Source organism: Limulus polyphemus, unplaced genomic scaffold, assembly GCF_000517525.1.
Source record: "Limulus polyphemus unplaced genomic scaffold, Limulus_polyphemus-2.1.2 Scaffold5833, whole genome shotgun sequence".
In the NCBI taxonomy this organism is placed as follows: Eukaryota; Metazoa; Arthropoda; class Merostomata; order Xiphosura; family Limulidae; genus Limulus; species Limulus polyphemus.
Genome location: NW_013671443.1, coordinates 11,816 through 23,203, shown reverse-complemented (window position 1 = coordinate 23,203; position 11,388 = coordinate 11,816). Strand labels below are relative to the sequence as shown.

The 11,388-nt window shown below is 30.7% G+C and overlaps 1 protein-coding gene across 3 annotated transcripts in view; it reads left to right on the top strand.

Moving 5' to 3' along the window:
* LOC106473036 (ras-like GTP-binding protein Rho1) overlaps positions 1-11,388 on the top strand; it is a 41,485-nt gene that overhangs the window by 25,070 nt on the left and 5,027 nt on the right. For 2 of the 3 annotated variants that reach the window (XM_013933713.2, XM_022401546.1), the window contains exons 3-5: positions 1,353-1,522; positions 6,487-6,687; positions 10,911-11,093. In XM_013933713.2, the coding sequence (XP_013789167.1) occupies positions 1,367-1,522; positions 6,487-6,687; positions 10,911-11,093 (540 nt within the window). In that variant the 5' untranslated portion in view covers positions 1,353-1,366. Of the gene's footprint in view, positions 1-1,345; positions 1,523-6,486; positions 6,688-10,910; positions 11,094-11,388 lie in introns of all 3 variants that reach the window. The other variant, XM_013933714.2, reaches the window with a different exon arrangement.

Sequence of the window (11,388 nt, the reverse complement as noted above, 5' to 3'; positions counted from 1 at the left end):
CTCTCTGTAAGTTATTTGTCCTAAATTTTTGTGCTTGAAGTCTGGTTTGACGTTGTTCAGAAGTTTCTTGTTGTCTATATCCAGCTTGCCTTGATGATTCTGACTTAACTCTGGCTTTGTGCTGTTCAACAGTTTCTTGCTGTCTTTGAGTAGCCTGCCTTTCAGCTTAAGCTCGAAGTCTAACTTTACGTTGTTCTGAAGTCTCTTCCTGTATTTGATAAGCCTAGCCTATCTTGCAGCTTGTGCTTGAAGTCTTTGATTGCATTCTTCTTCTGTTTCAGCTAACTTTACGTTGTTCTGAAGTCTCTTCCTGTATTTGATAAGCCTAGCCTATCTTGCAGCTTGTGCTTGAAGTCTTTGATTGCATTCTTCTTCTGTTTCAGCTGCTCTTTGTGCTTGTATTCTTCTAGCGGCAAAAGACTTTCCATAGAAAGGGCGTTTCTTGTTTGGCATAATCACCTGTATCACTAAACAATAATTTGCAATTCACAAAATTACTAAATCACTTATGAAACTACTTAGCACTATCTAAAGAAAACTGTTTCTGGAAATACTGAATTGACAGCAAGATGATCTGAGTGTCTCCCACCATAATGCTTTCTATGTGCAAAACCTGCTTAGGTTTGTATGTTTATTACAAAAAATGGCGCAATAATCATTAATTGTCAATTGCATCATTAAATACTACACCAAATAAAAAAATAGCACCATTAAATTTCTTGTAAAAACTGGTTATTATGAAGTTATTTTAAAATTTGTAAGTTCAACCGTTTGGTTTCCTATCTGAGTGTCTCCCACCATAATGCTTTCTATGTGCAAAACGTGCTTAGGTTTGTATGTTTATTACAAAAAATGGCGCAATAATCATTAATTGTCAATTGCATCATTAAATACTACACCAAACAAAAAAAAAATAGCACCAAGTTATTTTAAAATTTGTAAGTTCAACCATTTCGTTTCCTACAGCGAACAAAATAAACAAATAAACAAACTTCCTCTTTTATATATATGGATATATAAATTTACATATATTTTAAAAATAATAATATAAACTGATATTCAGTTTAAGATATGTTTTTTTATAAGTTATATAGCTAATATCAGATTTATCATGCAAGTACATTGCTTAATGTTATTTATTGTACTCTGAAACCTCACTACATTAGAAAATAGTTCCAACATGTTATGTAATGAGAACTAAGTTTTAAGGTATGTGTGTAGTGCTTTGCATGGTAATCCTAGAAAAGAAAACTATACATTTATAATTCTTTTTTTTCTTTTTTTGGACATAGGCTGATTTTATAACAAATCTATTGAACACTAATTTTCTTGATTTATTTCATTGGTTTTAGACTGCACCCAGACAATGGCAACCATCCGAAAAAAATTAGTTATTGTTGGAGATGGAGCGTGTGGTAAAACCTGCCTTTTGATTGTGTTCAGTAAAGACCAGTTTCCAGAGGTCTATGTGCCTACAGTATTTGAAAACTATGTAGCAGATATTGAAGTTGATGGAAAACAAGTATGTACGATGAGTATGATACAGAATTAAGCAAAAGCTACTTGACATTTTTGAGTTGATTATTTTTTCTCTCTTGATTAGCTCTGCCATTCAAATTTGTTACTAAGAGATGTACTTTTATTAAAAATTGGTTGTTGTTTTTTTTAGAGAAAAATGACTTTTGCATAAGCTAGTATAATCTATGGTATTATAAACTTTATTAATTATAATTGTTTTTGATGAGCTGCAACTGACTAGTTTAGCACACTTGTGGAGAAAGTGTTTGAAGATTAATTTACAAAAGTAGCACAGGTGGAAAGGATTATGTTTCAAGAAACTTCCATCTTTCATCATCAGGTCACTTTGCATCAATTTTTTGCAGGGACTTGTATGCTATCTAGGAGGATTGAGGTGTACATGATGTGATTAGTTGGTGGTTCTTGTAACATGGTTGATGGTGAAACAAGTGATGATTTGACCAAGGGTAACCACAAATTACTGATATCCAGGCCCTGAGTTTTTGTTAAATGATGGTTTCATTGTGTTGATATAGGAAGATTCTCTGATTTTTCCTATCTTCCAGAATTATTTGAGTTGATGTATCTAATTGTTCCAGTTTGTTTTATGTCCAGTTAATATGACTTGCTCTGCCAGGGCAGGATTCCATGTTTTCATCAGTCTCATACAGTCTTCATGCTCCAGTTTCTCTCATGTAGGAGGCCTAGTAGTCAGCAGTTTATGGTTATTATTGGTTAAGTCATTATTTCTTCCCCAACCACATTTCAAGAACCACCACTCAAATAGGTCATGTCCACCTCAATCCTCCTAGATGAATATCAGACCCTGCAAAAATGAGTACAAGCTGACCTGAAGATGAAAGACAGAAGTCTTTTAAAACACAATCCTTTCCACCTGTGCTACTTTTGTAGATTAGTCCTGAAAGACTTTCTCTACAAGTGTCACACTAAACTAGGCATTTGCTGCCCATTTTACCATTAAATGTTTAGGGCATGGAAATTGCTACAGGGTTGTTACTTTTGGGGAGATTTTGTTTCTGACATCATTTTGAACTTTGTGGTATAACTTTTCTCTTGTGTAATTTAACTATATGTTGTTGCAAAGTATGGAAGACTGACAAGCATTGCAGTGTGCCTTTGACATAGAGCTTAGTCTAGTCATTTTTTGTTCTTCAGCTTCTTTTTTTATATTTGTTCTTGCTCATAGGACTTCTGTTATTGTGTTTTCTTTCAGTGGCAAACTGTATCTAGGGTGGTGAAGTCTTCAAAATGAATAGTCAGGAGAAAAAAAACATACACCTGTAACTGGAGATACTGACTTATTTTTGCTGAACTGCTGTCGAACCAATCTTGCATACCAATATTTTCTGATGGGTCACTCTGTGGGTTTTGTTATGGTTTGGTGTGACTGTTGTTGCTCACAGAATCTCTTTTTAGGTTTCTCTGTTTGTTGCAGGATTATATGCAATCTCACCTGTTCTGAGTCACATCTAAGTTTAGCAATACCATCATTGTATTATCTATGCAGACTCAGCTTCTTGAAAGCCATATAACCTCTTAACATTAGCTTTCATCCTCTTCTCTCAGAAGTACATAAACATCTGGCCACTTTAGCTTTATCATCTCCATCTTCTCAGTTTTACTGGATTCCTGGCTACACTGGACTGGGAGAATGAGCAAGCTGACACCATCATAGTCAAATCTTCTGCTATTAATACTATTCGTTTCAGTGTTTATATGAAGTCTTCCATCAGTGTGAGCCTTCTTGCCAGGTGATTTGTTATGAGTGACAGAATAGTAACAAGTTTTTTTCAAGAAATAATTCCACCATAGATAATTGACCACCTATTTTGTATGTGGATTGTAGAAAAACGTTTTTTAAGCAAGACCTTGCATCTGCCATAACATTTTTACCAGTTGTTTTCTCTTGCAAGGATCTGACCAGCCAGTGTGTGAACAGTGTGATATGCAAGGTAGTATTGCCTACATTTTACTCTCCTGTTATTGCTATGATGTTTCTATTTTATTTTCTAACCTTAAAAGTCCCCCAGTGGCACAGCGGTATGTCTGCGGACTTACAACGCTAGAAACCGGGTTTCGATACCCGTGGTGGGCAGAGCACAGAAAGCCCATTATTTAGCTTTGTGCTTAACTTCGAACAAACTAACCTTAAAAAATCTTACCTGTTGACCTCTTTTTATTTTAAAGGCTTATTTTTACTTTCTAGTAATTTGGTTTCATTGTTGTTTTAAAAGAATAACTGTTTGGCATAGATAGCCTTTATAGATTTATGCCGAAATAAGTCCACATTATATTATACATATGGTTTTTAAGTTGTCCCTTACTTCCCTTGGTAAAACTGTTTTGTATTTGTATTAACATGAATAGGGCATAGCATGTTTGTCATTTTAAAAGAAATATTTTAACAACCCTATAGCATTTTGCAACTGTATCAGGTCTTCATCAGTTCTACTTTTTCCAAGTTTTTTCACTTCCATACATTTTCTACCTTTTTTACAGAAATCCTCTATTTTAAAATTAGTCCTTTTATGTCCTGAAATAAAGTTGTTTAAATATATTTATTTCAGATTATAATAATAATGGAATTTCAAAGTAATAGTGTTCTGTTGGTGGTGTTTGATCAGAACTGTAGGTTGTGATCAGAGAATTCTAGATTGAAAGTATTATTTAGTATGTATCATTTGAATGAAGTTCTCTGAGCGATTTTTACCATTCTTGTGGTCCTTGAGCTAAAGTATACAGGGTGGTTATGAAGAAAACATCATATTTAAGACAGTTATGTAGTAAAAACTTTGCAAACTAACAATACTTTTATTAATTTTCTTTCAATAATGTGAACTTGGTGAGTTAAATAAACGTTTTAGTGTCCAGAATCTTGCAAAGATTAGTTAAAACTGTTAAGGACAGATGGTACTTGCAGTAGTTTCATTGAGGGATGGATTTGATAGAATGATGGAGAACATATTGAATACCTGTTTTGGTAATACCCTGCAACATGTCCACATTCTCCTGAATAAAATTTATGATTCTCTTTGTGCCTCTGATGAAATTTAGTTTTTTTTATGACAATAGTATTTGAAATGTTTTATTAATTTATTTTATATATCATCTGGTAGTGTAACATTTTACTTCTTGTATATCATTAACATTTAAATACAGTTATGTGAATGTTGATACTTGTACTTCCTTACATTACTTACTTTCCTACAAAAAATAAGCAGTAAGGAGTATTTAATCAAAATGTATCTTAACATATTTTTTTTTTAGTGAATGAATTGCAATGCCACATGGATAGACCAAATTTTCTAAATCTTGGATTAATCAATACTTGTTGGAAATAAATATCTTGAATCTGATTTGATGAAAAATGTAAGTTTTGTGTGCATTGTAAATATACAGCTTAAAGTTAGGGTCACATTCATTGATTGAATATTGACAAGCATTGACACTAATTACAAATTGCCGTGTTTGATAATTTTTTACATGACTTCCTATATTTAAAAAAAATATAGCTCTATTTTCGCTGTGCTTTTTTACTGAGTCTGTTGGTTGACTGTAATGTGTTGCTTATATGTGAAACCTTCTTATAGGTGACTGTCATGAAGTTGAAAATATGTTTCATAATCAAGATGCAATGAAAAGATACAGTAAAGTATAACCAAGTGCACTGGTCAGTGAAATTCAGAAGAATGTTATCAACAATATGTTGAGGCTTCATTTTGTTTTTCCTTAAAAGTTGCATCCAAATGAAATTTTCCCTCTGAGGTCTAGCAATCTTTGAAAAAGCTATGTCTTATGATGGCAGAATAGCCGAGGCCAAATCTTTGGCACTAGAATCTTATGGGTGACAGTTGAGAAAATAGTCAGGCATTTGGGAACCTATCACTAATGGATCAAACCATAATTTGTTCATTATTGCATCACACTTTATGACCCACATTGGCCCAATTTGAGATTGAGCCTTACTTTTGTGTAATTCCAACTGTAAAACATTCTGTATTATATTAACACACCACTTTATATCAAAAAGTAAAAGTACTTTCAATAAAAATGAAATATAAGGCACTTTAAAATTGCCAAGTTTGATTTAAACGTGTCAAGACATGAATAGTAATCCTTAGAACTTATTATTGTAATCAATAATAAACTGAGTTGCATAAATAATAAATGCTGTTATAGCTTGCTAAAATGTTAAGAAATGGGCAGAAAAATGTAAGATAAAGAAATGGTTATATCAATGTTTCATACCTTCCCTTTAAAGGTTGGAAATTTTAACATTAATATTTTTTGTATCTTACAGTACTTTTAATTAACTTACTTTCTTGCTTGTTACTGTTTGTAACAGTGACTGTGCTTTTCTATAAACCCTTCTTAGTTTGATATGTTATTAATTAGAAGTTGCAAGTTATTGTTTAAGCAGAACATTTTCACTTCTCAGCTTGTGGTTGTTGCTCTACAGTGTTGGATCAAATATTTTACAGTAGTGTATATGACCTTTTAATTTATAAGATAATGTGATGCTTGCAAAATGCCATAGCTTATGATAGGTAGTATTATGATATTAGTAAAACCACAAAAGTCAGCATTATATTGAACTGTCTTAGTCACCAATCCAATTTGTTAGTGGTAGTCTTAATCCCATGCAAGTCAAACAAAGACCTTTTTATGAGTATCATATCAACTAAGGGACATAAGAAAATTATAAGATATAACTATGGAAACATACCTTAGCTGTATCTTAAACATACATAAAGAATGTTCACATATGAAGACTTTTTTTTTTTATCCCAAAATATGGAAGAAGGACAAAATTGTGTTTTTTAGTCTTGTGATAGTATTTTCTTCAGGACTGTCATATGATATTAGAGAGTAGTAAGCATTTGGGGCTACTGTTATTTTCACAGATTTACTGCCGTTTTAGCACTTGTTGTTATTGTTTTTTGTTAGGTTGAATTAGCACTCTGGGATACAGCAGGACAGGAAGATTATGACCGTCTTCGACCTCTGTCATATCCCGACACTGATGTCATTCTCATGTGCTTTAGCATTGACAGTCCAGACAGCTTGGAGAATATTCCTGAGAAATGGACACCAGAAGTTAGACATTTTTGTCCTAATGTGCCTATCATTTTAGTAGGGAACAAAAAGGTAGGTAAAATAAATGTTTTGTCCCATCCCAAACTTTTTATTCAAATTTTAAAGTTATTATTTGTGCTTTGATTTGTAACTGATGTATGCGTGGGATTGCAACATGTATAGGATAAACATGATAGCAATATCTACAGTCATTTAATGATGATGATGTTTATTATTGACCTGATGTAAATGACTGGTGGTTTTGTGGATGTAAGAAATCATTTAAGTAAGGTTGATATTTTTTGATATAATAAATTCAGAAAAACTACCATATGTAAGGTTAAGACATTGTCATCAGCTTCTACTTCTCTAGACAAATGAAAAGTAGTTTGCTCTTAACAGGCAAGGAAGATTTATGTTCTTGGAGCAGTAAGCATATTTTACTGATCTTGTTTACTACTTAAACTTTAAAGCACTTTATTTCAAAACATACGTTTCTCTGTTAAAAGTGCCAATCATCTTTGTTAAAACAAATTTTCATTTAAATAACCATAAAATTATCAATGAAAAAGTTTTTTTTTGTGACTAGAAAGTATGTAGGTATCTCATAAAGAAGAATATTCACAGTAGTGTTTGTGAGTTGATTCTATTACATTATTCATTAACACTTTTGTTATGGATATTTTTTCTGTGCATTAGTGAGTTACATTCTAAATGTAATTAAACTACTTTCTTATCATACTTGAATAGATTTGGCATACAATCATAGCTAATAATTCAAATTTTAATATTATATAAGTTTTATGTTCTTCATTTTATAAGGAAATATTTTTAAAAATCCTCAGTTTCCCTAGTATGAGAATTGACATTTGCTCTCTAGATCTTCTCTCTTATCTAATTTATTTACCATCCTTCTGAGAAGTACAAAACTGAAAGTAAATTACTCAATATAATTTTGTTGTTGCTCCAGCAAAGCATAACTTTTATAGCTGTCAATTTTATTTTGTTACAGAGCCATAAAATAGAAAATCAGACCCACCTTGCCATGCCCATCTGTCCAATCCCCTTCTTTCAGAAATTCCCAATAGTTATCTCTGATTTTCAATACTACATTATTTATAACCAATAGAAAGCCAGTGTTTTAATATTTCAAATGACGTATTATATTATGTTGTTTCCTGTTCAGAGAATTGTCTATTTCACTTCCAGTTCAAACTTTATTCCCAGAGGAAACACATAGATGAGTTTAGCTGAATTTCTGACAGCTCTTGTTGCATAGTTAGAAAGCCAGAAAAATTGTGATAGTTATAGGACTTTGTCTACTTTTTGGTTGTTATTATTCTATGTTCTTTGGTGCATTATTGATTTAATTGGAAAATTATTTAATTCAGTAGTGTCATAGGTATAAAAAAAAAGTAGGGTTACATGTCAACAGCAAAAAAAGAAAGAAGACCCTGGTAAGTACTTTATTTCTTGTTTTTCATGTATATTCTTTACTTATTATTATAAAAGAAACTAAAATATAAAAATTTGAAATCTTTTAGGTTAGGTAAGGTTATATTGATAAAATACAGATAATAATGATAAATGTTCTGGGAATACACTCGTGAGTATCTCGTGTGTTATGTAATTTGATAATGTAATGGAAGTTACTCATTCCCCAAGTAATTTGCAAATTTGATAATGTGAATATTAGTTAGATACAGTTCAAAGGGCAATAGAACAATAAAATTGAAATTAAATAGATGTATACTGTTACAATTTGAAGTCATTCTAAAAAAAGAAAAAAGGGTAGTTTAGATGTATTTTCTTTTTCTTTCTTTTGGTGGTTACTAGGTCAGTTAAATTGACCAACCTTTTATAGAGTTTGGGTAGAGAAAATAACAGATAATATATAAAGTTTTAATGAAAAATAATTATAATTATTTAGGAGGTTTTAGAGATTACACAAATGAAACTTGAGCTTTTTCAGATGAAGAAAAGTATTATTAATCTTAACATGAAAATCCCTTTGCACTGGGAGCATTCAACACTTTCACTCCATATATTCATGGAGAAATTTGTAGTGAAAATACCTCATTAAAAATTCTGATTTTTTGTTTACAAATGACTTAATGACTATAGAAAGCTTGTGAATTTATTTGGAGATACATAAAACAAATCAGAAGTTATAGTATGGAAACTATAAAGGTCATTAAATACTTTGGACTGCTTGTTGACTTATGTATAGTGTAACCACATATTTTAGTCAAATATTCCTGATTTGCAATGGGACTAATTATCTTAGTGATAACTCTACATATATTGTAACTTATTTGGTATTGTTGTAATTGAATATTCCTTTTCAATTTATTGCTGGTTTATGATTAGATAATAATGGTAATTTTGTATTAATGATTATTGAAAGCTTGCAAAATTTTGTGAATATACACAAAACTAATTATAAGTTATAGTATGGAAACTATAAAGGACAATATGGGATCACAAGCTTGACTGTTTTGTCCGAGCCTGTAGTGAGAGTTAAGAAGTTGCATTAGTCAAATATTTGCCTATAAGAGGAAAGCAAAGCACTACTTAAGAACTGTAACCTGTGTAAACTTAGCAGACACACGATCATCTTTGAAGTTAAATGATAAGTTTTGTGTAATAATAGTAAAGAACAGAAATAAATAAACCAGTACTAAATGATTGCTCATTTCTAATAGTAAATTTTTCAAAGCAGTTTTTAAATATTAGTGACTGTCAATGAATTTGAAATAAAATATTCAAATAGAATTTAAAAAAAAAGAACAGATATAAGTTTTTGCATTTTTAGTATAGAGCTTTTTGATATATGTGAAGAATTATCATTTGAACCTTCTAAATATGGTTCCCTAATTTTTTACAAATATATTAGCATTGTCTTTTTCTTATAACATTTTTAAATAATTTGATCTACGTACAGAATATATATATAAAACTATAAGCACCTTTAGAATGTTACTTTATTCATTTATCCTTTTTTAAGAGAGCAAGGTTTATAGCAAATCCATTGGTTCGAAATCTTTTTCAAAATCACAATTTTTATGTATCTATGTGTAAAAAGTTAGTTCTGATTTTTTAATCATTTCTCTGCAAACCTGTGTAAAGTCTTATTTTGTGTGGCTGATTTGTTTGTTAAAAAGACAATTCACATGTTATTAGTGTAATATTAAAACACCATAACTTTAATGTAGCTTATGAGCTAGACATAAAATGCATAATATTAGCATTTGTTTTTATGATGTGATTTTAATATTATAAGTTTTCTTTGTTTTCATTTGTATTTTTATATATGTATCACATACAAGTCTAAATCAGGGTTCAAACACACAAATCATTGAATTTTGTTAACATAGCTTGTTGTCCTTAAAAATCCACAGAAATTTTACAGTTCATTATAGTTAGTGTGGAATTTTATTCTCTGACATACTACAGCTGTTTTTCCAATGTTTTTATGTATTTAAACTGGAAATTTGTGTTGAAGGAGAAATGGAGAACTCTGACTTAACACTTCTAATGCAAAACATGCAAATTTTAGTAAGTATAGTCTCCCCAAGTTGCCAGTACAAGCAAATAGTTTCTTTTGTTCAATAATGCAAGGTAATGAATTTCTTCCATTCTTACTTACATGAAATCTACAATTTTAGTATAGCTAGTTAAGTCATACCTGTGTATTAAATATGTAGTTTTTGTTTTCAATGAAAAATTCAAAATGTTCTGAATACTGAAACTTTCAAATGTTTATGTAAAGTGAAATCTTATGTATTGTTCTATATTATTCTTCAGTTTATTCCATCTAATCAACAAATACATTCTCTGTAAAGATGTTGTGCATTAAACCCTCTTCTCAGTAGTTTTAAAAGCTATTTTCTTTCTTTTGGTATTTCAATGAATAAAGGTTTCATCCAAACTAATGAAAAAGGTTATTGAAGTGTAACATGCATCCTATGAGCCAGGGGGATCAAGAAATGCTAAACAAGCTGGAATTCAGTTTTCTCATAGCCCATTGAAAACCTTGAAGTAGTAGAGACTCAAATGTATCAAAAATGGAAACAATGTGTACTAAATGTGATGTATACATTTCTTTCTTTTAAGGTTTAGAATACACAAATCAACATTATAGGTTTTTATGAGCTTTGACAACACTTTAGTTTATAGAAATCAGTTTATAGTATTGCTTAGACTGAATAATGCAGAATTTTAAAAAATATTGGAAAATACTGTATTATTCAGTTTCCAGATTTTAAAATTAACCTTTCACAATTTTATTGCAGGACCTCAGGAATGATCCTCACACAATAAAAGAATTAGCCAAGATGAAACAGAAACCAGTTGCATCTGAGGAGGGTCGAGGAATGGCAGAGAAAATCAATGCTTATGGATATTTAGAATGCTCTGCTAAAACTAAGGATGGAGTTAGGGAAGTGTTTGAAACAGCTACACGAGCAGCATTGCAGGTATGCCTTTTTTGGTTTTAAATTTTGTTTTATAATTAAAAAGGGTTAAAATGTTAGTAAATGAAACAATAATTGTATGTAAATATGATTTTTCTAAGTAGTTAAACTTTCATTTTACTCAATTGAATATACTATCAAAAAGTAAAAACAAAATAAGTATAATCTTCAAAATATATTTTAGTCTTTTAAAGCTCTTTGTAATTTGAATATAGTGAACACAGTGTGGTCACAAGTAAATAGACTCCAACTTTTCAGAAAAAAATGAAAATTTTCAGTCATATTCACATGAATTGAT